General features: G+C 40.9%; 6 protein-coding genes across 9 annotated transcripts in view; 3 read left to right on the top strand and 3 right to left on the bottom strand.

The window, feature by feature from the left end:
• Window positions 1-488, bottom strand: part of nbas (NBAS subunit of NRZ tethering complex) — a 53,254-nt gene extending 52,766 nt beyond the window's left edge. Inside the window, exon 1 of the mRNA XM_087136884.1 lies at window positions 369-488. Coding sequence (XP_086993010.1) covers window positions 369-473 — 105 coding nt within the window. The 5' untranslated portion in view covers window positions 474-488. The remainder of the gene's footprint in view (window positions 1-368) is intronic.
• A 2,307-nt stretch (window positions 489-2,795) lies between these two features.
• On the bottom strand, window positions 2,796-5,320 carry mrps16 (mitochondrial ribosomal protein S16). Of its 4 annotated transcripts, none has more exons than XM_022250189.2 (3): window positions 5,009-5,320; window positions 4,395-4,689; window positions 2,796-3,974 (listed from the first exon to the last, which is right to left on the bottom strand). In XM_022250189.2, the coding sequence occupies exons 2-3, from the start codon at window positions 4,639-4,641 to the stop codon at window positions 3,847-3,849; spliced, it is 375 nt and encodes a 124-aa protein (XP_022105881.1). In that variant the 5' UTR covers window positions 4,642-4,689; window positions 5,009-5,320; the 3' UTR covers window positions 2,796-3,846. The 4 variants fall into 4 exon arrangements, with proteins under 4 accessions (XP_022105881.1, XP_022105883.1, XP_022105884.1 ...); XM_022250191.2 differs by having other exon boundaries at window positions 5,014-5,320; XM_022250192.2 differs by having other exon boundaries at window positions 5,078-5,320.
• A 192-nt stretch (window positions 5,321-5,512) lies between these two features.
• LOC147799253 (UPF0729 protein C18orf32 homolog) lies at window positions 5,513-8,960 on the top strand. The gene is made up of 2 exons (XM_087137089.1): window positions 5,513-5,902; window positions 7,172-8,960. The coding sequence occupies exons 1-2, from the start codon at window positions 5,726-5,728 to the stop codon at window positions 7,244-7,246; spliced, it is 252 nt and encodes an 83-aa protein (XP_086993215.1). The 5' UTR covers window positions 5,513-5,725; the 3' UTR covers window positions 7,247-8,960.
• A 1,034-nt stretch (window positions 8,961-9,994) lies between these two features.
• LOC110987450 (zinc transporter ZIP3-like) lies at window positions 9,995-14,300 on the bottom strand. Its single transcript, XM_022250188.2, has one exon. It carries the CDS (start codon window positions 13,809-13,811, stop codon window positions 12,633-12,635), a length of 1,179 nt encoding a protein of 392 aa, XP_022105880.2. The 5' UTR covers window positions 13,812-14,300; the 3' UTR covers window positions 9,995-12,632.
• Window positions 14,301-16,347: 2,047 nt separating this feature from the next.
• LOC110987415 (zinc transporter ZIP3-like) lies at window positions 16,348-17,403 on the top strand. The gene has a single exon (XM_087136819.1). The coding sequence runs from the start codon at window positions 16,348-16,350 to the stop codon at window positions 17,401-17,403; it is 1,056 nt and encodes a 351-aa protein (XP_086992945.1).
• A 1,484-nt stretch (window positions 17,404-18,887) lies between these two features.
• Window positions 18,888-21,611, top strand: LOC110987457 (peptidyl-prolyl cis-trans isomerase B-like). Its single transcript, XM_022250202.2, has 5 exons — window positions 18,888-19,046; window positions 19,491-19,793; window positions 20,066-20,159; window positions 20,377-20,561; window positions 21,105-21,611. Exons 2-5 carry the CDS (start codon window positions 19,494-19,496, stop codon window positions 21,237-21,239), a joined length of 714 nt encoding a protein of 237 aa, XP_022105894.2. The 5' UTR covers window positions 18,888-19,046; window positions 19,491-19,493; the 3' UTR covers window positions 21,240-21,611.
• The last annotated feature ends 2,153 nt before the right edge of the window (window positions 21,612-23,764 follow it).

Raw genomic sequence — 23,764 nt, 5'->3', positions numbered from 1 at the left:
TCTTTTGGTCAAATTGGTCGAAGCATTAAGCACCAAGTCAAAAGTGCACTCATTATGGTGACTCGTAGATAGGCCTACATGTACACGTACAACCCAGAACTTCTGTCGGAAATACACAAATAGCGCATTGCATTGCCTGGTTGGTCATGGTGGTGACTAGCCCCACTAGTGTGGCACGGATCACTCCCGATTTATAAATCGGGAGTGAGAGTCCGTGCCACACTAGTACTAGTACTACTACTACTAGTAGTAGTTGGTGACGTGGACTAATAAACGTTAAACGACCGACCGATTTTTATTAACCGACAAAGACTGTCGATTTTCTCACAACTATACCCTTCCCATTTCTCAAGAGGCCATTTACTCACCAAGGTTTCTGGCTCCTTTGGCCATTCCGCGAGTACAAGCAGATCATACAAAATATTTTCGGCGTCGTCTTTATCGCTCAGATTTCTATCCGTGGAAGTCGCCATCTTGAATGATTCGTTTGTTTGTATAAATTTATACTCCTCCATAGGGGGCAGGGTTTCTTGTGTACTAAAAGGGGGTGGTCAGTTTCGAACTGACGGAAGCCGAATACTTGATTCAACTCGAATTTTTTTACCTCAAGTCACTATATTTAAATAATTCGAAGCAATTTGAGTCACAAAAAATAGTGTACCATAACAGCTGCGTGTAATAATACATATTAGGATATTCCTGCCTTTTTGTCTTCTTGCAACTTCTTCACAATTACTACTACAAAGAAGTTTTTAAAAATTCACATGAGGGACTACCCTCACTGGGAAGGCTTGTTTTCAATAAAATCTTTTTGTTATGAAGAAATCTACTGGGACTCACAACCAATCTTTAGCCATGAACACAGTTCTTAAACTGATTAATAGGAGGAGAGCATCTTTGCGGAAAGCTCGGGGGGTTGTGGAAAATTGTGATCTTCAATGTTTATAAGGGCCTAGACTGACAAAGAAGTGAACCACACAAAAATAACAAGTGTATCTACCTCTTTTGAAATACAAATTTATTTATGTTGTCACAATTTACATAATAGTCACAGGTAGTCACCTAGAAAAGAATGCTTCCAGTCTACCCGACATGTTAACAAAAATTTACATAATTTAAGACTTTTATTTAAAGAGTCAATACTGGCTTAAATGGCACCCTTCACAAATTTATGCAGCATTGCAATGATAAATTTCCATTTGAAACTTCACCCTGCAAGATCCTACATTATTTACACAAGTTGAGGCAGATTTTATAGGATTGAGAAAAGTACTGTAGATCCAAGCCAGTGTTACTTTAAGTTGGGCACAAAACCCTCCGAAGTCCAATTGTAGCCATTTTTCAAGTGGCAACCCTCAACTTTCTTGGGCATTTATGATCATTTTTCAACCGTAGTTTTTAGCCACTCTGCTCTCATATGAAAGCTAAAAGACCAAGGGAGTTGATCCTGGGAACGATTTACGCAATTTCACCCTTTTGGGGGCCAAATAATATCCTTTTTCAAAAGATACTGGGGGCACTTTTAATACTAATGAGCTGGCCAGAAATTCTCACTTGAATTAGTGGTATGCACCCATCAGTCCCGATCCCAACTATAGTTGGGACCGTCCTAATCAGTCCCAACTATAGTTGGGACCGTCCTAATCAGTCCCAACTATAGTTGGGACCATCCCAACTACAGCTGGTCCCGTCCTAGTCTTGGCCCAAGACGTTAGTGATCAGTAGTTATTTTATTTCTGTTGAAGAGCGCCCTCGCACAACTAGTTTAGGTGCGAGCTGGCGCACAGTCTAATTATGTGTCGTTGGGGACTCACTATGCACGGTGTCCGCTATCAAGCACTATGGTCTTGAAACCAAGACTAGTCCCGTCCCAGTTCGAGCGCTATTGTTGGGCGGGCCGGCCCAACTACAGCACAGAGGTCCGGTGTGCATGTGCCCAGCACGCCTCAGTCAAATTCATATTGTTTACATTGTCATGTCACAGGTGAAGTGCCGTATTTTAGAAGAATTATGTCAAGTGTGAGATGCATAAACTCGGATAAGGTTGAGAAATTTTCTACAGGAATTGGTCAACAATAGTTTGGGTTGCACTACACAAAATACGCGCCCATATAGAAAACAGTGCAAAATCGGACCGAAATAGCGCCGCCTGTTCACTTTCGTGAAGAGATTGGCCTCCGTTTTCTTCGCTGGAAATTCAAGATTATGGCCAGAAGATAATTTTTCGTTTCAATTTTATGGGTGTTAGCCCCGAAAAAAAGTTACTCGCCTTTTTCCGCAGATACCCCCAAAATAGTAGAAAAACTACGCACTCAGCTCTAAATGTAGCCGCCCGCCTCTATCCAAAATAGGCCTGCTATTTGGGGCTATTTGTGAAAGAAATACCCCGAACCCGAAACTATCAGTCCCAAATTCGGGATTGATAGAAATATTTCTATGATCCCTCCTGATTACCCGGTCTTATTGTAAAAACCCCGTGGGATCACAAAATAATGGTTCGCGCGCAGAAATACGACCATTTGGAGGAATGCTCCCTTGGGCCAACCCAACTACAGCACTACTATTGGGACTGTCCCAACTATAGTTGGGACAGACGCTATAGTTGGGTGTAACAAATGTTACATTGCTTCCTTATTGGCCGGAGTTATTTGGTGGGGGGAGTCCGTTTGCCTTCTAAGGCTCCGTCCTCAGTAGTGTTACTTGTTTTGATGTTCTATCCTACTTTGCTTTTGCAACGTCTTAAAAAGTACTCACAGAAAACTTCTAAAATAAAGGGACTGTCTTGATAGGGAAGGTTGCTGTTTTGTACACAATTTTATTTTGCAGTACAGAAGGTTTTCATCACCCATCTTTAACATACAGTGTTCATAGTACATGTAATTGAAGGAACAGGACAGCGTCTTTATAGATAGCCACAAGAATGCTTGAAAATTATTATCTACAACTTTTATAAGGTCTCAATATGCAAAAGATCCAAACTCACAAATGTATGCATGTACATGTTTTGAAATATAAATTTATTTCCAGAAGAATCAGAGTTTCCTGGATATTTCCCAAAATTGCACAGGCTGAAAAGCCAGCTTTGCAAAGCCTCAACACAGTGCATACCAAAATTACCATTCCTTTCCCTTCTCATTTCACTAGGAAATTCTGAGCGCAGTTAACAACTATGAAGTATTGTGACTGTGTCACGCTGGCGACATTTCAATTTCACAGTCAACCATCTCAAATTTAAACACCTACTTTGCACACAGAAGTCTCATGGGTAATGAAAAAGGTATTCACAGAAAAAGATTCCCATTGAAACTGTTACTCTCCCCAGTAAAAACTGGCACGACTTCTACTTAGTTAAAGCAAGGATTTGGGCTTCTGTTTTCCATAATCTATGAATCAAATGGCATTCATTTAATTTTACAAATCTAATGTCTGCAAAAAGCAAACAAAATTGGGTATTTCCCTATGTACACATCTCCCAAAATGTCTCATACACGCTGCTGTTAATTCCAACCATGGAGGAAGGACTTCCTCAATGCTCCAATACAGGCCTTTCAAGGACAGTAAACCACAGTTATGCAGATCTTTCCACAAACTGCAATTCATGAGCTTGGTCCATTTCTATGGAGCTTCTTGGCAGAAAATACTGTTAAGCATACATGCATACATGTACATGTATGCACAAAAAAGCACAGTCCGCTGCAAACCAGTTGCACTCAATGTAAAACACAAGGTGTGAATAGTTTTGGCTGGTAAACTCCCTTTCCTAAGTGATTGCTTTTTCCTGAAGTTGGTAAATTGGAATTTCCATACAAGCTGGAGTTTTGATGCAGTTTGGTTGCCATGGCAGCATCAGCTCATCTCCTCCTCTTCTTGCTTTGCCTCCTCTGCTGCCTTCTTAGCTTTCTCCTCAGCCTTAGCCTGGGCTCTTCTTGCTAGCACAGTGCTCATTGGGTGAAGAGGCAGGAAACCAGACAAACCTAAAAAGTAACAAAATTTTTAAAAAGACGTTACACATGATGGTCCAACTGTCACTGACTAATTTTTGACTGAATGTGCACAAATTAATGATGAGTATAGGTGCAGCTTGGGGGGCACGTGGCCAAGTGGTTAGGGTCTGTGGCTTCCAGTCATAGGGTTGGAGGTTTGAATCCAGCTGTTAGCAGTATGTGTGGCCCTTCGCAAGTCACTTCACCCCTCCTTGCGTCTCTCCACCCAGGAGCATAAACGGGTACCAGCATTAGCTAGGGAAGCCACCCGCAGTGGACTGGCATACCATCCAGGGGGAATAGAAATATTCTCAGTCATTTCATGCCAAGGAAACTGGAGATAAACACCAGCCTGATGAGCCAAATTGGCTTGGACCAGACTTGCATAGGTGCAGGCTAATGTACACATACCAAGTAGCATAGCAACTGGTCTAGTTGGTGTAGCCCCCTTGGCCAACCAGTACTTGACCCTCTCAAAGTTGAAGCTGACAAGTTTCTCATTGTGATTGTTAGGCATGGGGTCATAGGTGCCCAGCTGTTCCAGGTAAGCCCCACTATTACGGCTTCGTCGGTTGTGGATTGCCACCACGTGGTAAAAGGGTCGATTTGTGCAACCATGCCGGGCAAGGCGGATCATCACCCTCAGTTTTGCTGGCATACTGACGGCACTTTTATTTCACTTACATGTAGCACTGCCGGTGTGATTCTGAAAGAAAACGTGACATTAAAAATCTGAATGCTGCATGACAACCAGATGACTCATGGCTTTGTCACCTTGCTCTGGGTATCTGGGTAGGAAGGAAAACAAAATCACATTACGATTTACTGACATCCTTCACAATGAAAACAACATGACTTGCATGACCACCCCGACCCCCGAAACCTCCACAAATTTAATTTTAACCATGTTGACTGAGTGCTGATGATCTTGTGTGTTGTCAAGTTCATTCAGTCGTCAGCTGATCGTTCCTCGTTTTGACTTCCACAAAAGTGTAACAAACTACGAAAATGTCAAATAGAAATACCTAACCCGTAAATGTCACAGGCAAAAGGTCTTTTTTACACGTTTGATTTCACGGCAAAACGCTGCTCACCGCTGCAAACTTTTGGAGTCACCAGACTACAAATTACTTAAAATTAGCTCGCTATGTGTAGTCTGGTACCTAGACTTTCGAATGTAGTAGAAGGCTAGGCCGTTTCCAATACTCAACTCCGGCTTCGTCTCAGGCTTCAACTGTTTTTTAACTAGCTGACGTTGAAGCTATAAGCGCAGTAATTAGTTTAATAGTGCCACAAAACATCAAATGAGATGCAAGACAGCCAGAAATTACAATAATCTAATTTATTTTAAACGCTTCAGGCCCAAAATCGGGGATTGGTTTTCGGAACGAGGCCTGAACGGACCCAAGTCGAGTATTGGAAAAGGGCCTAATCTTCGAGTTATCTGGCACCCAGACTCGTGACGCGCACGATAAGGCCGTATTTCACAGAAATGAGTGTCGACTATGCTGACCGTGCGTGAGCAAACACTCATCATAACGCTCATTATATTTTATCACATCACCGTCAGAATTCCGAATTAAGTTGACGTGTAACTGTAACTAAATGTAAGTCACTGCACCACTGCATTTTATTCTCTTGCCTCGTGGTTTCATCTGTTCTGTCTCGTACTCCAAGGAGATTACTCCAGATAAATTTGAAGTCGCAGCTGCTGGAAAGAAAAACCAAACAATTCACAAACAATGGTTTGCCTACCATGCATCGTCATTCCGCTTTTCTTGTGGGTGTTCCACCGTTTCTTGCAACCGTATCTACTGCCGCTGATGCCTGCTAAGATTCAGAACTGGTTCACCGGTAAAGCAAAAAAGATGGAACATTTTGGAGGACCACCACCGGAGGAAAACTCATCTGAGAAAAAGGTGTGTATAAATGCGATTGAATTATCAAATCAATGTAACTTGTTAGGCCTATGTCAATCTGTAAACTGGATGAAACAACATACAGCTATATAATATACCATATTATATAATACGAAAGCAGATCCTTGTCATTTGATTGGAGGATTGTAGGTCCCGTGATTTTTTATAAATAGACTATTTCATGGCCGACGTCATGAACGTTGAAATTTGTTATATACACCGTGCATTTTTGATTATAGGGGCTATGCCGTTTGATTTATTGCACGCAAATGACTTCAATACGTAATTGGTCGACGTAATTTGCGCATGTTATGTCCATGATCACTAAAATGGCAGCAGGTTCAAGCAATTTCATGTTGCTGAATGACGAGGAAATTGCCGAAGTACTTGACGGAGCGAACACAAAGAATACGAAGAAACAAATTCAGTATGCTGTACTTGAACTAGAATCTTGCTGAATGACGAAGCAGAACACAGAAGGTAAGTTCCTTATTTATATTCATATCCTCCAATCAAGTGACAAAGATCTACTTAGGTATTATATATTTAGATGTTATTAATGTTCCATTCAGCGAGCCGCAGGCGAGTTGAATGGAACATTAAGGTTTGTGCACCATGTGCACAAGGGCATCACACATTGTCCGTATGTGGAACTCTTTCCTTTTTTCCCCCTTTTGCCAACAATTTACAATTATCAATTTGATAATTTTTGTTCATTTTTAATTATACTGTGTTCCATGTTTTCAGATAAGGAAATGTCTGAATGTGTGAAACTGAAGTCACAGAAATGAACATTTATACTGGACTCCAGATTAAGAGCTAGTAAATTTCCTGTTGAGCTCAAATTAATATGATGTTTTGAAAAATCTACATGAAATAGGCTATTTTTATAAGATAGATGTATCCTTATAGTACTTGCTTTTTTCCTCTCTATCAGAGGTATTTGGTTCATGTCAATGGGGCATCAAGTTGCCATCAACGAATAATGTTGAAATTACTACCAGCATCAATTTACGGTCTTAATTACAATTTGTATAGCTAACCTGTGGAAGCACAGCCTATACAAAAACCTTTGGTTTTATTGCAATACCTATTGCAGTTTGGAAAAATCAATTACAGGAATTGTAATTCCTACCAGCAGTATTTGTATTGACATTTTCAGGTAATTTGTTCAAAGAATTGAATGCATAGTGTATTTTTAAAAAAAGAGAAAAAAGGAAACACACCCAAAACATGAGTGTTATTATGTTTCTTTGAAATTCTCTCTAGAAAACATGCAACACAGCAACTTCCAATGGTACCACCACAGAGATCAAGACAGGAGAGGACAAGAAAAGTGATTGATGAGAATACGGTGCTTGAAGCTGGTATGATGGACAAAGATGTGAGTTTTAAGAGGCATCAAAGGCTGACATGTCAACTAAATCATCTACAACTTTGGCACTCGGAGAAAGAAGTCTCTGTATTCTAAGCAAATTTTGTACCTTTGGGCATATGTACATGTACCGGTACTTATGCAAGAACAGAACAGAAATATTTATCATTTTTAGTTAACTACATTTTTGTTGTGTAAATGTATCCTTCATCAACTTATCCTAAATATACCAAAATCCAACATCTAGATTTGTGGGAGTTTGATGGATCCAGGAATCTGCAGATCCGTATCCATTGCAGTAAAGAGATCTAGGTGTATCAACTATAAGTGCAGCAAATGTGCATGTTGGCTTACCAGTGTGGTGGATGCTGCAGGATTTGGGAAGCTTGAAGTTGATGAGGGATAATAAATGTGCAATACCTCTAAAGAACGCTGTCAGTGTGTCGTTATGTGGTCAGAAATGAGTTTGATCACTTGACAACCAGCATAAACGCATGTGTTTGACTGCTTTCAACTGATGGTGCATTACTTGATTAGTGAACACAAGTACGTGTATAACAAGAACGCTGGTATTACATCCCATATACGGCATCTGTCCCAACTGCAGTTAGGATGGTCCCCACCATAGTGCTTCAGTTGGGCAGGCCCAACTGTAATGGGTAACCCTCTATAGAAAGTTTTTCAAGCTTCTTCAAACTTATACAGCTCACACCTGACAAACTTTATGCAAATATATGTGAACCTTGCATATCTTCCACGACACTCACTGGCACTCTGTGCATTACTTCGGCTGGTCTTACTGTAGCACTGGAGTCGGGACAAGTGCTGCAGTTGGGATGTAAATGCACCTTCATGTATTTCCATTTAAGCAAAGTAGCCTTTGTAGACCTTCACGCAGACAACAACCACAACTTTCTTAAGGAGGTGTAGAAGTAGTAATATTGTAGAGGGACTAGGAAAGGGTTGGCAAAGACAGGAAAAAATGTGAGGATGTGGAAATTTGTAGTTCCTTTTGAATACCCACTGGATTTTAGGATAATCATGCAAACCAAAATTGAAAGCAAAATACGGAATTGAGAAATGCATGTTTTTCCAATGTGAAACTGAGTAGTTTTTGATCTTGAATTCAATACGTTTCCAGTTTTAACTTATTTAATCTTCATGTAAAGATATTTCAGTTGTGTTATTGGTTTACATTAGAAATCTATATATTAAGGAATATCTTCATCAATCCTTAACCTACTTTGTAACAATTTTAGTGTTTACTTTAAACTTTATTTCCTGCATATGTATTTGTGGAAGTAGTTTAAACTTCACGTCGGTGTTCTGACAGCTGGTGTTTTTTTCCATAAATTAACCCAAGCACATTCCACTGGTAGCATGCAACTCAGTTGATGCTAAAATATCGTTAATCCACAAAGAAGTTTCAAGTGAGCCCTGATCTGTTACGAAGAAACCTGGATATTTTGTAACTGGAGAAAAGGGTTTAGACACTTCAAGTACATGTACATGGTGCATTGATCATCTAGTTGATCATTTCAGTATTTTTCAGGTTCCAAATTTGCTCAGAATGATTTTTGCAATCTATTGAAGTGAGTGAATTGCACATGAAATATTTTAAATGTACATGTATTTATTCTAGAGATGTGTATTAAATGCCATACAGGAAGTGATATTCCCAAAGTCAGTTTCACCCCTGAATTGTTTTTCTATGCATATTTAGAAATTGGTTTAGGTTGTAAGTAAGTAGCCATGCGGATATTCCCTCCTGCTTGAGACCTCAGTCATGACAGGCGTTAAGTTTTTAGTTCTATTTTTTCAGTGTGTGGCTGTTTACTTTTGCTTACGAGTGACTTTCAGTTTTACATCTTAACATGAGCCGTTGAAGGGTAGAGTACTTGCACTCCAGGATAAGTGCAGTTAATGTAAATGAACAAAAACTGCCAACAAACAAAAGTGGCAAAACACCATGACAGATAGGCCTCCATTGCAGAATATACCAGGACACAGAGAGTTGTTACTAGGCCTGTTTTTGACACACTTTCCTTCATTTCTTTACATGCCATCCACTGGCAGCACGTATGAGTGTACATTTTCCAGTTTTCCACTCGGCTCAGCGAGGCACAGCAAATGTCATTTCATCAATCCCCAACCTTTTGACCAAGATTTTACCCCACAGTGGGGCAGTTTTGCCCTTGACCATATTTCTCCTCATGGACATGCCACATCCCCGCAGCATATTAACAGCACAATGTGTATGTGGTAATATGAACAGTCAAGGGTGGATTGGGCACCAACAGGGACCATGGTACCACCCCCCAAAAAGCCAGTTGTTCTAATGAGAAAAGACCATTTGGGGGCCTGTAAAAACCCCAAATGTAGACCTCCTAAGGAAGGCCGTAAATGGTTACATGTACCTTTTTTGGCCTGGCCCAAACAAGTTTGGCCCCAAAAATTTGGATTCATATCTGTCCGTATCAACATACCTACATGTAATAGCTTTTAATTCGGGTTTCGCCCTTACATGTAGGTGATAAGTGTTTCAACTTTGCAAGAAAAATATCACAAGCTTGCTCAGAAAGGACTCGAACCCAGGACCTCCTACCTACTGGTAACACCTCTTAACCACCCATCCATCGCTCATCAGGCTTGCCAAAGTCAAGCAGCTACCAGTCCAAACTGCTGTTGGTAATGTGAATGGAATTGTACACTAGGGATATCGATGTGTTTCGTTTCTTATTTAATTTTCCTGTTTACTGCAGGCTACACTGAACAGTTTTGTAGGACTTGAAAGATGAAGGGAATAAATTCTGGATGAATCATTCTCTTATGATTTTCTCGATTACTTTATATTCCTGAAGTTTTTACCAATTACATATTAATATGCATACTTAAAAAGAATATACAGCACATTAAATAATCACATCACTTAATGAGTTTGTTAAAAAAAAAGACAACACTAAACGTCCGTCATTTTAAAAATATAAGGTACAACTGATACTGATTGACCTTTTTCTGCAATTTTAATTGAAATAAAATTATCGCCAAGCACATATATCATTGAAAAAAAAATTTAATATTTTCCCTGACATGCCTGAAATTTTCAAACCTCTCATTTTCCAAACTACATGTAGAATGCTACATTTTTTAAATTCCTGCTCATGTGATTCAAGTAAATTTGCAAGCAATATGCATATTGGTACCCATGTAACCATGCACATGGTACCGTATATGCACACTGCACAAAATGCCAATCTGCAAACCCAGACAATGTTCACTAGCTGTCGACCTTTACCTTATGACCTGTTACCATCATTGTATTCATTGTTTATCTTCTGCAAACATTGCCAAGGTTCCAAAGTTATATTGAAGGATTATATTACCCTGACTACTGAAGGACTATCTACATACATGTAGCATTATTAAACTAAACTATGTAACATAAAGTATGGTTATATCATGAAATAGTCTAATTTTTTGGTCATTTTCTATTTCCATTTGACAAGGATTAGACTTAAAAATCAAACTACAAATAAACTAAGCAACAGTCCACACACATGTCTGGAGGTTTACAAATTGGCAATACACAGAATTATAAACTCCTAGAGAGGTTGTACATGTACATATGATGTCCAGCCATTGTTCAGGTCGGTGGTTTTGTTATGGCGGGATATACCACAAAAGGTTCACTCTTCGGAACAAATACAGGGACTTGACAGCTGGTGCCCTGCACAGCCTTTGAGTAAATGTCAGGGCCTAAACTTTGCACATTACCCGCAACTATTCAGGCACTAGGTGACAAGCAAAGGCCTGACCAGCAAGGTAGCAGTTTAGATTTTAGGAATTCCCTGCTTTTTTCTTTATTCAAACGAGTTAGCTTCACGTATTCACTCTGGTAATAATGTAAGTAAATGAACTATTGTCCGAGACAAATCTGTGACAAGACATTTGAAAACAAATTTATGTTATTAATGTTATTCATAATTTATCATAATTCATGGTTGATACTGGCTGATTCAACTGGGGGTTGATTAAGATCTTATTAATAACTACTGTAAAATCAGGACAAGTATAAAAACCAGCAAAGGTGTGCAAACATTCATGCAGTGTGCAAACCTGGTAGTCACAAAACGTTTTATGAGTCATCTCCGAAAGTCACATGGTTACATTACACAAACAACCATGTCGCTGGGGACGGTTTCATTGGCACCATCTGGCCAAGGCATAGAAAAATCTTGTTTTCCAAACACAATGCCCTTAAAAATAAATGTCCAATTTTGGGGGGGGGAATAAGTTCAAATTTTCATTTCCAAACTCCCAATTTAGCATCCAACTGTAAACTTGAAATTAAAATGTTCTGCATAAATTCAGTGCTTTGAGTCCTGGGATTAAAAAAAGTTGTTCTTGTCTTATCAACAAAAACACCTCAGAGACGGAAAATATGTAATAAAGGGCAAATTGAGAACAAAAATGCTATGGTAAAGGACAGTCAACCTGGGGTTAGGACCCCCCCCCCTTTTTGTAACTGCTCGATATACTGATGTTTTTATTTTTGTGCAGTAACAGTGGTTGCCTACTCCATGACTCCATAAAAGAAACACATGAACCACCTTAGAGGCAATGACACATGCAAACCCTAACTATCCCAAATCCTGCGGGCGGTTTCGAAGGATTTTGGAGGATTGAGGCTGCATGGCAGAATTGCATTGCTGATTGTGATGGGCACACTGTCTCAAGGTTCTGGGTTAGACCTTGTGTTGTTTATATTCACCCATGCAGAAATTCATGCCCACATTATATGTGAAATCTTCCATACTGCTCCAAGATACCATTCACACTGCCTCAACATAATGAGAGGAATTGCCAAAGGATTTTGAAGGATTGAGTTAGTGGGCACCCCTCTCCAGAACATATTCAAGAAATATTGTGGGCTTTTGGAGGACTGAGGCTGTATCTCATCTTTAATGGGGGCAGTTGGAGGATTTTGAAGGACTGAGAGTGTATCCTCTCAAAAGGGCCTTGGCGGTTAGGGTTAATCAGTATAAATGTGTATGTACAAGTACATATATACCTGTACATGTACAATCGATCAAATTTGAACAGACTGTTTGTGTTAGTGTTAATTAACAGATCATTGACATTATTCCCAACCTGAGAACTTGCACATGGAAACACATCAAAACAAAATTAAACTCAGTCACCTTTTTCTGTTTTCTTCTCGGCTGCCAATTTTGTGATCTCAATTCAAATTCAGCACAGTTTTAGTCTCAATCTGCAGAACTGAAGACTTAAAGTATCAAACAAATTTTTGGAATAAACCTGTAGAAACAATTTGGAAAATCTGGTTTTTGTTTATTATGGAGGTGGTGGCTTAGTAATGGTCGGATCAAGAAATAGTGTACCCACTATTAACCCAAAACCAATGACTGCACTGAGAACTTTCAGAAGCCTATCACCGGGTTGACTCATCTCCATAGGAAGCACCTCAAAGAATGTAATATACAAGAAAGTTCCTGTGGCTAAACCTTGCAATATACCGCTTGTGATGTTATGGGCTGTGCTGCTGTATCCCTGATTAACTAAAATGCCAACGACAATGCCGATGGGTGCCATGATGGCAAAACAGACACTGGACTGGATTAGAGTGCGTGGCTTCAGGTTACTCTGCACAAAGTTGATGCCCAGACTGAGCGCCAGGATGGTCTTGTGGATGAGGACGGCGACGAAGATGGCAAGCAACTGGTTGAGGTCACTCTGGAGGCCTAGCGCCAGTCCTTCAAAGAGGGAATGTAAGGACAAGGCCAGTAGGAGCAGCAGGGAGCGCAATGAGGAGCTGGTTACCATATCATGGGTGTCAGTGTGTTGGATCAACGGTCTATCATCAGTCCCAACAATCGGTGTACCGTGACTGTGGCCGAAACTCATGCTTTGACCCAATTTCTCATTATTGATACTTCCTTCTTCATCACTGGTACTGTTGTGAGATGCGCCTCCTTTATTAGTGCTGTGGTGGATCAAGAGAGGAGTAGTCTCACTTTCCTCATATTTCAGCTGATGTACCTTGTCATTTGCTTTCTGATAATCCTCTTTCTGGTCACTGTCCACTTTCTGGTCACTGTCCACTTTCTGGTCACTGTCCACTTTCTTGTCCCTTTCCTCAGTGCGTTCCCTTTGTCCTCTACTCGCTCTTTCCTTGATGTCATATGCAATCTGCTCGACACTAAGGATCAGAAACAACCCCAGAGCCGCAACAAACTTGGCAACTGGGAAATTTGTCCGCATTCCAAGCTCTGTGAGCACAGCTTCAAATTCGCGCTCCACGTCGGGCAGCAGATCCAACAGACAAGTCGCGAGGAAAACACCTCCACCAAAACAGTTTAGAAATCGCAGCACTCGTTCGATGAAGTTTCTGCGGATTTCATTCCCACTACGCTTGATGGCAATGTTGACAAACTTCAAAGGTAGCAAGCTCGCAATGAGGCATGACACAAACAAGGAGCACAGTATAGTAATCTTCAAGGTAATGATTTCCATGGTGATCTCACAAAGTTTCTGCAGCTTAAGTTCAGTGTCGCTTCAACTGTTCAAGCACACAAGTTCCACATTATTCAGTTTTTTAGAAACTCATGGCTGCCATGCATTTTTCTAGATTATAGGTGTCACTAAAAACATGCAAAACAAAGTTAGAAAAGCTTTGACTGGGAGTGAGTGAGAGAGAGCTGATCTTTGAATTTCCGAGAAGGTGAACTGTAATTTAACTAGTCAAGCAATCCTACAATGTCACGCATGTCCTAGCACCTGTTCAGCAATCATCGGCGCAGCCGGAAAACTATTGATTGTTTGAGCCTTGTTTGAGCGAAGTGCACTGTTTTGTTTAAGGTATCACCGCTGGATGACATCAGATCAGATTACCGATCGAGCATTCTCCTGAGCTAAAACTTTGACCTTTCGATGACACTGGGTGTTGGAAACTACCAGCACCGACCGTACCCGCAGCAGGCAAACTACATCGGACTCCACTTTTGTCTAATTACTCAGCACCGTATACCGTGTCAATGCAAGTACATAGACTGGTTCCCGCCGATTGAAATCACTTGCGATTGAATTCCGAAAGGGCCACGGAACCAGTCTAAAGGATTATCGTTTTCCAAAACTCGGCTTTGTTCCGAAAATGCACCGTCATAGCTCTATGGCCGTCGCTAATATCGAAACCGCTGAAAGAGTACAATGTTCGAATGAAATTGAAAGTAATATTTCGGTATTCGATCTTGAATTGATAGCGAATATTTGATGCTATGATGGTAAAATGTGGATCATTACGAATTTATGACCGCGGCTTGAAATTGCATACGAAAGGCGCCGTTTTTACTCGTTTAAGGGAGCTGGCGCCCTCTTTTGCCACGGAGGCTTTGAAATCACTTTTATTGAAAAAAAAAACAAAGACCCAGAATCTATTGATTCTTTTGTATTTCCTCTGTGGACAAAACGAAACAGTTATTTTCAAACACAGTCTTAGATAAAATCTTAACTTTTTTCAGCAGCAGCAATCCTGTATTTCTTCAAAGTGTGACTTTATTACTGAAGTTGTAACCATCTTTGTTTTTGACTAAAACTTCACTGGTTTGGCATCTTTTAGACTTATAAGTTATGTCCATACTTCCCACCAGATGACAAAACTGACGTATTCCGATCCCTCCCCAACCCCAAGCAATATTCAGTTGTTCCCTACGCTCAGTTGTATGAAAACGTACAGCCAAAAATTAAATAAAATTTATTGATATTAAAATTTATTAATAATTTAAAGCCGCAGCCAAGTGATTCGGACACGGCCTACTACCCATCAGCAAATATCGTATAGCGCCGCGTAGCGGCTGCGTCGCTACACAATCTTTGCCTGTCAGACCATCATTGGTCAGTTGGGGGCTGTAGGCCTAGGATACAAGCAGATTAACAAACTGCACCAGAGCAAATTTACAGAGGGCGTGCTATGTCAACCATAATCGTTAAGTACTATGCAGACGACCAATGGACTTTAGACATTGCGATAAGTGTACCTGACTCTTAACTGTTGGTCACCTGACGGCACAGTAGAAATTGTAAATGCTAAAATATATGGAGCAGTTGTTCGAGGTTCTATGTGTATCTTGCCAACAGCTGGCGTACATGTACACCTCCACATACGCTACACCATGCTTATACATGTACATATTAAGTGGATATTCCCCGTGTACCGAAAACATCCATTGCACAGGGGCTACTCGGGGTAAGCGTGGTAAGTAGTACCATGGGGGAATTCCTCCATGGTAGTACTAGAAGACATAAAAAACATGATATGGATGTGTGTCATGAGAGAATATGCAGTAACTGTCTGGTGTAAGAAAATTGGTGTATAAAAATGATTATGCGAAAAGTGAAAACCAAAGTTTGAAAAGGACAATGCGTGTTTGACAATCATGTTCGCCACCCGTTCGGAGCCATGATCTACAGGTTATGTGGGCTTCCTCCTTGCTGGATAATAGTTCTTTGGTCCCCTGCAATCCTCATGCATATGTTCACGGTTGAACACACCAAATCGTTCAGCGTAAGCATTCTTTTCCTGGTGCCGACCCTTTGGATATCGTCAAATACACCCCTTGTGTCAATGCCGATTTAGAGACAGATAACCCACTAGTGCCTGGTACGGATGCCCCTGATGGACTCTGGACATTTTAAACTCATTGCCAAACCAGAACTTATATCAGACAATAACAGCCAGTTTATAAGTGCCGACCTGTAAGGGCAGGTGCTGGTATTTACATAATGCAGGAAGGCATTACCGCACTAGTCAGTGTTGGGAATTCAGCGAGCTAAAACACAATCAGTGGAAGTTAACACTGCAAATGTTTGATCTGGTTGTAAAACGAAAAAGTGTTGCTGAGCTGAGCAAATAATCTGTCAAATTTGGATTGTTAATGTTTGCCTCTTCCAAGGGGGCAACATTGTAACTCTGCGTTTCTTCCTCTTCGACAGCTTTCACAGATCTATCAGGCTTGTTGTAATTTGTCCACGCACGTGATTCCAATCAGTTACCATGGAAATCCAGGCCTTGAAGATAGTCGTTTTGAGCACTTTGTTTGTTTCATGCTTTGGAGCCTGTCTTGTGCCGCTTGGGTTTGCCATCTGTGCCAGAAACCGACAGAGAGGACATGAACGACTGGTTCCGGCAATTCAACGATTGGTGTGCCTTTTCAACAGCTTCGGTGGAGGGGTTTTCCTAGCAACTTGCCTGCTAGACTTGCTGCCGGACGTTCAGGAAGAATTCGAAGATGTCCGTCACTTTCTTGACATCCACTCTAACTTCCCGTTTGCGGAGTTCATAACAGCGGTCGGATTCTTCTTGGTTCTTGTCCTCGAGCAGGCTGTTCTTAACTTCCAAGAGAAATCAGCAATTGATGCGAAGGTCACAGACGAAAGTGGGCCTCCACAAGAAGACGGCCGGGCTGAGAAGTACGCATCTTTAGATGACACAGAGGAAACTTCCCTCTTAGCATATCAGAACTCCAGAAGTGATGCTGGAAATTCATCATCATCTGTGACAAGTAGAAACGAAGTTGTAACTGAGATACCGCGAAGTGAGACCGGAGTTGCCGAAGTGATGGACGGGGCACGTTCAAGGCCAGGCCTTGATAAGACAGTCCTCATCAGATCCGTCTTGCTTCTTCTAGCGCTATCTTTCCATTCCATCTTTGAAGGTCTAGCTATTGGTCTCCAGACTAGCGTGTCACATCTTCTTGGAATCTTCGCAGCTGTAGCAATCCACAAGACTATTCTGTCGCTGAGTCTCGGCAATGCGCTAGTGCAGGAGAATCGGAGCAAGACCTTCGTTTTTCTGTCCAGTTTCGGTTTTGCCGCCATGGCTCCCCTTGGAATTGTTTTTGGAATTCTCCTTTTCAACGAAGAGGAAGGCTTGGTGAAAAGCGCCATCAGTGGTGTCCTACAGGGAATCGCTACCGGGACCTTCTTGTACATCACGTTTTTTGAGGTTCTTGGGAAGGAGATGGGTGCACCGGGTGACAGAATGTTAAAGGTTCTCTGTGCGATACTCGGATTCGGAATAATCACAGGAACAATGTTCTTTAAAGAATGATTGGATGCACTGTGCATTGTATATGGATTGGATTCCACCATCATGATCCACAATATTCCCGATGTGATTATTATTATGGTAATTTTTATGGTATGGCTCTGAAAATAAATAGAGACATGGTAGGAAATGTTCCTTGAGTGCGGTGAGAAATTTATTCTTTGTGGAAGACGTGTACCACATTTGTTCAGAATCAATTTCTTTTTAGATGAAAAATTAGCTTTCATATTTCCTATTTTTTTACTCTAGTAAGAGGCTCATGAATTAATTTAGTGTCGTCACCATCACACGGTCCCTGATAAGAGGAAGGAGTCTTACTTTGTGTCGAGTAATTTAGTCATGGTTCAGTTTGCAAAACATGCTCAAGTAACAGCTGTTGTTTTCATTAATTGAAGATGACAAGAGTGGTCTAATGCATCTCTTCACGTCTCTTTAGATTAATTGATGTCAGAATATAATTGTAAAAGAGAGAACTAGTACCAGAGAAACAGAACACCGTTCGTTTCCCAGTTTATATGGAATGGATATCTCCCTGCTGAGAAGGTTGGCTCCAGAACTGAACTTTTTGGAAGGACCAAACTTGTTGGTTCGTATTTGGTTTCAAAAATCTTGGAATTTTTTTCATATAACCTTTAACGGCCTTTCTAAGGGGCAAGGCTACAATTTGGAGCTTTAAAGAGGCTTTAGGAAAGAGGAGAAATGACATAGGTCCAAATATCCTCTTTCTCTTAGTACCTCTCATTACATTTTTGCTCCTGTTTGAAGGCCTGCACCCCGTTGCCCGTCCCCCATCCGTCCTTGCCTGCTAACTAACTACGTAAAATATGTGTTAGAACAAGACCGTACTGTACTCTGCACTCAACCGGAATTTGCTCTAAAAATAGTTTTCGTCATGCGCTGAGGGCAAAGAATTTTATACATGTTAGGGATGACATTAATAATCAGTGCATGGTTCAAGTGCTAAAGAGAACCGTCAGTCTTTGTTGACTTATCACATACCCACTGATATACCCATTGATTTGCAAAAATAAAAAAAAAATTGCGAAGTGGAAGTAGGACCTACAGAAGACATTGATCAGTTCTTCGGACGATGCATGACTGATTGGGAGCCTTGTGGAGCCATTCATTTCACTAAACACGGGGCTCTATTCTGTGATAAAGGATACGACTTTTTATAGTATAGCTATTTACTATGTCTCTGGTTCTTAACTAAATTGAAATCGGAAATTTTTTTGAATTTAAGTGACCTTTTTTTTCTACTGTACTATGCGCTTCAACGATGTATAATGATAAAAGAAAGAAGCAGCTGTCCAGGACTTTAATCAGTTGAATAAGAAATTATATTATGTTTCGTAATACGCTTGGTGCACGTGTGATGCTTATAATCTACGTCTTATTGTAACCTAAAACAAACACGAGTAATTACAGCTAGCAACGATCGCTGCGTGTGCATTTCGCCACGCCACCATTAACGACAGTGTAACAGCTGGTTGTCTCATGGTTGGTCGCTATGTTTGTTTGGTTGGTTATAAAACGTCCGCCTTAGGTGTTAGGATAGCAATTCCAAGTGAGGAAGGAGACTCTTCAGTCTGTATTTTATCAGAGTTCTGTATCCTGGAGAGACAGAGAAATCACTTGGATTCTCGGTAAGTTAAGTTTTTGAAAAACTGAATTACAGGTATAAATAGATTTATAACTTTGAAATTGGTCGTAAAAATGAAATCTTAAATTTGCTTCTTGTACATACTTATGATTAGAAAAATGTCGTCATTTTAATTGTAGGAGTTTGAACGTCATTTGAAAATAGTCACCTTGCACTGCCATCAATGTTTGTTTTCAAATTTTCTGTGCAACCGTCTACATCATTGTTAACTATGTTCGTTATTCTTGTTTTTACAAGTTTTTTACAATTTTCTCAAAATCTGTATTACAAATAGATTTAGAATTTTGAAATTGGTCGTAAAATCAAATCTTAAACTTCATTTTTAAATATCCGAGGCCGCTGATTTTATCGTTGGGTGTAGCGGCTGGTAAGGTTCACGTTTGTGGCAAATAATTTAATCTTCAAAATAACCCATTTTTAATCTCAGGGGATGAAGATCTATACCACTGTACTTCTGCTTGCATCTCTGCAATGCATTTTAACAATGACGAGTCAGTGGCAGGCTGCTGGAGCCAAAGCCCTCAGTGGCAAGAGAGCCAAGAAAGTCAAGCCATGGGAAGACCCAGACCGTGACCGTAGCAATGACCTCTTGGTCACAAAGAAAGCCTTCTTCGAGATGGAAATCGACGACGAACCAGTGGGGCGGATCGTCATCTCGCTGTTTGGCGACACGTGTCCCGTGACGGTGCAGAACTTTGCCGCGTTGGTGCGAGGAACATCCAAGAACAGGGTAAGATTTGGGCGTGTGTGAGGAGGGGAAGAGCAGTTTGGGCTCTGTTTACATTTGATGTGATAAGTACAAAGCTCGCAGGTGGGACAGGCACACAGGATGGCAACATCCCGTTTGCTTGATGGAGAATGAAAAGTGGTGAGAGTGTGGAAGAGAGTTCCAATCAAACTGCAGTGTTGAACATTGAATCATGATTTGCTGTGGTCCAGTTGCCCGCTCCTGCGTGTCTACTTTTCTGATGTACGATCTGATTTTTTTTTCATAAAAATCAGGAGAAGCTATGCTACAATGACACCGTAGTTCATCGCATCGTGTCTGATTTCGTCATTCAGATGGGTGACGTCACAGAGGGTGACGGGACTGGCGGTAAGCGTGACCACTTTCCTGTGTATTTGTTGCCAGACATGAGTTGACAGAACAGTGTGGACGATCCCTAGCTATACCGGGATATTCAATATAGCTCTGTAACTTCTAGCTCAAAATGTCTATTATCAACCTCATTTTTCCCCCATAGTGTTCAGAATAATATCCCGTTGTCTCCTTTTCTTTTCACAAAACACCACTCTTGTTATCTTGTGTTCAGGTCTGAGCATTTACGGGAAACATTTCGACGACGAGAATTTTTATCTTCGCCATGCCGGACCAGGTTGGGTTGCCATGGCTAATTCGGGTCCCAATACCAACAACTCACAGTTCTTCGTGTTACTCACTAAGGCAGGTTGGTTAGACGGAAGACACGTGGTGTTTGGAAAGGTCACCGAAGGCATGGTGAGTGAGTCCTTTTCGGACTTTAGAGGACATCTATTGATCTTCACGATCTAATTACGCTAGGCACAAGGTTTCCAGATCGGGTCACAGTGTTATTGAAAAACCAAAGCTGACTTACTGGGACACATACCAAACGTAAGCCGTGTTTCCATTAGACGTTTTCTCCCACGGCCACGCAGAAACTTAACCCGACATTCCTCATATTTTGTGGATAGTGCCATCTACCGTTTAGGCCGTCGGCAGTGAGCATGTCCGTTGATAACATTTTCTCAGTATAAGTTTTATAGTCAAAATGTTTCTACCGTAATATGGAGGTCGAAAATTACAAGCGTAAATTAGCCATTGTTGGGTTTCCTGCATGCAGTCTACTGCAATTCATTTAAGACGTTGCGGTATGACCATGCGATCGTGACTTATACGATGTTTTTGACGCAAAAAGGAGGAGTGCTTGCACTGCATCATGAACCACTTGAAGCTCATTAGTAACACAGTTCTCAATTAATGTTGCAAGTTCAGAACGATTTTTTGTTGTTGCTTCAACAGGACGTCATTGAACGGATAGCGCAGGTTGACACGGACGACGCCGACTTTCCTCTAAAACCCATCAGAGTCATCGACTGCGGCATTATACCGGTGAGGGCGCCCTACATCATCTCCGAAGACGCGGAGTTGAAGTAAAATGGATATATCACTAGTGACGATAGTTTGCTAGAGTGCTTAGAGCTATGATAGGATTTGGAATTTAGGGAATTAGGATGGACGACAGGGAAGAATGGCAAATATACTGTCTCATGTCTGTGCGCACGCAGCCGACAACAGACAGCAGGCAAGTATTGGGAGGAAAATCGCAAATCCTAAATCTAGACAAAGTTGGCAGTGAATATTAACGAAATTAAAAACTGTTGTGATATCAACTGTCTTGCTTAGGCGATCAGGAAAGCAAGCACAAAATGTAAGATTTTCGGTCTTAGAAAGATTACTGTTTGTTTGTCTGGAAATCAATTATTTATGAATGAATTTAGGAAGGAGAATACAATTGGTGCATCTGTAGCTTTCGAGTGATCTTGTTTCTCAACTAAGACTGATCGACGCTAATTCATGACAAAAGTCAAGTTTCTACCGCCTGTGGTTCCATTCTACTTTCCCTTCAGTTTAATACACTTGTGTACACATAACAATAAACTGTAAACTTCAGTGTTGCGTTTCAGAGGTCATACGGTGTCAGAAATCATCGTAAACAGAATATTTTACGGAAGATTATGATTTATTTTAAGAAAAGACCACATTTTGTCTTATCGGCAGAGGCATGTGACATTACCCCATGCGCGTTTCGACCCCGATAAGAGTAGATTCCTGAAGGGAGACCTGGCATTGTTCTGTGGCACTTACATGAGATCACATCATAGCGATATGACTAGATTGAGGGACGATTGAATCAAGGCGTGGCTTTGGAGGGGGACCGTTACCTGTCTGTACTCCAAGCATGCAATTCAGTCAAGAGTGCCTCCTCTTGGTTTTAAAAAGGACGGGCTGAGTTTCAATTCGCACATTGAAAATTAATTTGTCTTCATAGCTTCAGCTATTCAATGTTACGTGATTTTATTTTTAATGCCACGTCGGCTGTCCCAAATCTTTCCCCAAAAGTTTCTTAGTGTCAGAAGGAAAGCTGTCAACATGCGAATCGATACTAACACCACACCCGTGAGTTTGTGTATAAATACTGACACGTTTATATGACACGAATGTGCAGAAGCGTCAGGAGACTTGAAATAAAGCCGAGATCGTTCCATCAGACAGGTGTCGCATGACCCTGCCCATTCTGCCTTGAACCCGACTACTACGCATCCACCTACCACTGTCAGCATTGGTTTACTTTATAATCCAATCAGGGTTGGTGGTGCGTGCGTTTGCCTCGGCCATGAATGTGCTAACGTGACTTTGGCACCAAGCATGAATTTCATTTAGTAAATTTGTCTTATTAATGCAGGAATGTGATTCCCAAATTGAGTGCAAATAAAAATCATTACTGGTCATAATTACTGATCACTTTGTTCCCATGGACTATTTCTGATAGGTAAGTGTCCGTTGTAAAAAACCTACAGTCTATCATGTTTGCATACACGTCAGCAAATCAACACGTGCAATTGTCGAATATCGAATAAAAACAATTATAATGTACTGATTGATACTTCCACTTTTAATCTGTGTTCCTAAGGCGTGGCATGGGGGTAGGGTAGTGTCCCACGACAGATAGTGTTTAAAGGTCCAACTAGTTAACAATGTAACGTGTTCGTATTTGAATATTGGAAGTGAAATAGCTGATAAGCACTAAGCCTTTATGACTGGATAACACTTCTTTAAGACGCAAGGTAACAGAAAGGATGGAGTAATTAGTCTGAGGAACAGTGATGAATAGGTTGGAATGATCAATTCGGGGTTTGGAAATTTTGGTGAGTTCGTGTTCCGGTTGGATAACTTGATCGAGTATTCCGTAATAAACCGGTTTCCTTTTTGTCTTTTGGGTAAACACCAGTTTGGGTTGAAAAGTGCCCAAAAGTTTACTGCTGGTTCCCTTGGTTATGATTACCTGTCTTATTAACAAAAATAAACAATTACGCACTGGCTGCTAGAGGCAAGGTCCTACGCTCCACGCTCAATGAAAAAACTTGATATTTCTCTTTCAGGCAACTTTCTGATAATTTAGACTTGGCTCAAATAAACAGAAACGTGTTGAGAGCAGACGATTTTAAATTGTTTGCCTGCATTGTGAAGTTGCTTCACAATGAAGAACATTCAAGAAATGTCTTTGTTTGACGGAATGATACAGCTCGACCTCATGAGTTCGTCTTTTTCGTTGTTATGAAGGAGGGAACAGTGACGCATGGCGTCCCGGTTTATTTTTGTGCCAGCTCTTCAAATCGATTTCACGGAAGCGGGATATTGACAGTTATTTTCTCCAAATGATAATAACAAAATGTTCGGGCCGTAGGCGTGTATGTCGCGGTGCCAACTTCTGGTCCGACATAACCTGGACTTGTGAACAAAATTACGGGACATCTTCTGGCGCGGATTCAACAAAAACCGCACCGTTTGGCAAACTTAGTGTAACCTTCAAAAAGTACGTTACACTCCAGCAAGTTAAAGACCATTGGATGGATTATGTTCGAACCGCATTTGAATTTTCCAGAGTGAATTAATGCAGG

This window comes from Acanthaster planci, linkage group LG05 (assembly GCF_054643075.1).
Source record: "Acanthaster planci isolate LZ-2023a linkage group LG05, COTS_SCS, whole genome shotgun sequence".
In the NCBI taxonomy this organism is placed as follows: Eukaryota; Metazoa; Echinodermata; class Asteroidea; order Valvatida; family Acanthasteridae; genus Acanthaster; species Acanthaster planci.
Note: the sequence above shows the minus strand (reverse complement) of the source record. Positions and strands in the feature narration are given on the sequence as shown.

Excerpts from the sequence above, each read along its gene's own strand:
- LOC110987450 (XM_022250188.2), bottom strand. The coding sequence starts at position 13,811 with ATGGAAATCATTACCTTGAAGATTACTATACTGTGCTCCTTGTTTGTG.
- LOC110987415 (XM_087136819.1), top strand. The coding sequence starts at position 16,348 with ATGGAAATCCAGGCCTTGAAGATAGTCGTTTTGAGCACTTTGTTTGTT.
- mrps16 (XM_022250189.2), bottom strand. The coding sequence starts at position 4,641 with ATGCCAGCAAAACTGAGGGTGATGATCCGCCTTGCCCGGCATGGTTGC. Across the intron at positions 3,975-4,394 it reads ACCAGTTGCTATGCTACTTG|GTTTGTCTGGTTTCCTGCCT; the intron begins GTATGTGTACAT and ends GTTACTTTTTAG.
- LOC110987457 (XM_022250202.2), top strand. The coding sequence starts at position 19,494 with ATGAAGATCTATACCACTGTACTTCTGCTTGCATCTCTGCAATGCATT. Across the intron at positions 20,160-20,376 it reads AGAGGGTGACGGGACTGGCG|GTCTGAGCATTTACGGGAAA; the intron begins GTAAGCGTGACC and ends TCTTGTGTTCAG. Across the intron at positions 20,562-21,104 it reads GAAAGGTCACCGAAGGCATG|GACGTCATTGAACGGATAGC; the intron begins GTGAGTGAGTCC and ends TTGCTTCAACAG.
- LOC147799253 (XM_087137089.1), top strand. The coding sequence starts at position 5,726 with ATGGTTTGCCTACCATGCATCGTCATTCCGCTTTTCTTGTGGGTGTTC. Across the intron at positions 5,903-7,171 it reads AAAACTCATCTGAGAAAAAG|AAAACATGCAACACAGCAAC; the intron begins GTGTGTATAAAT and ends AATTCTCTCTAG.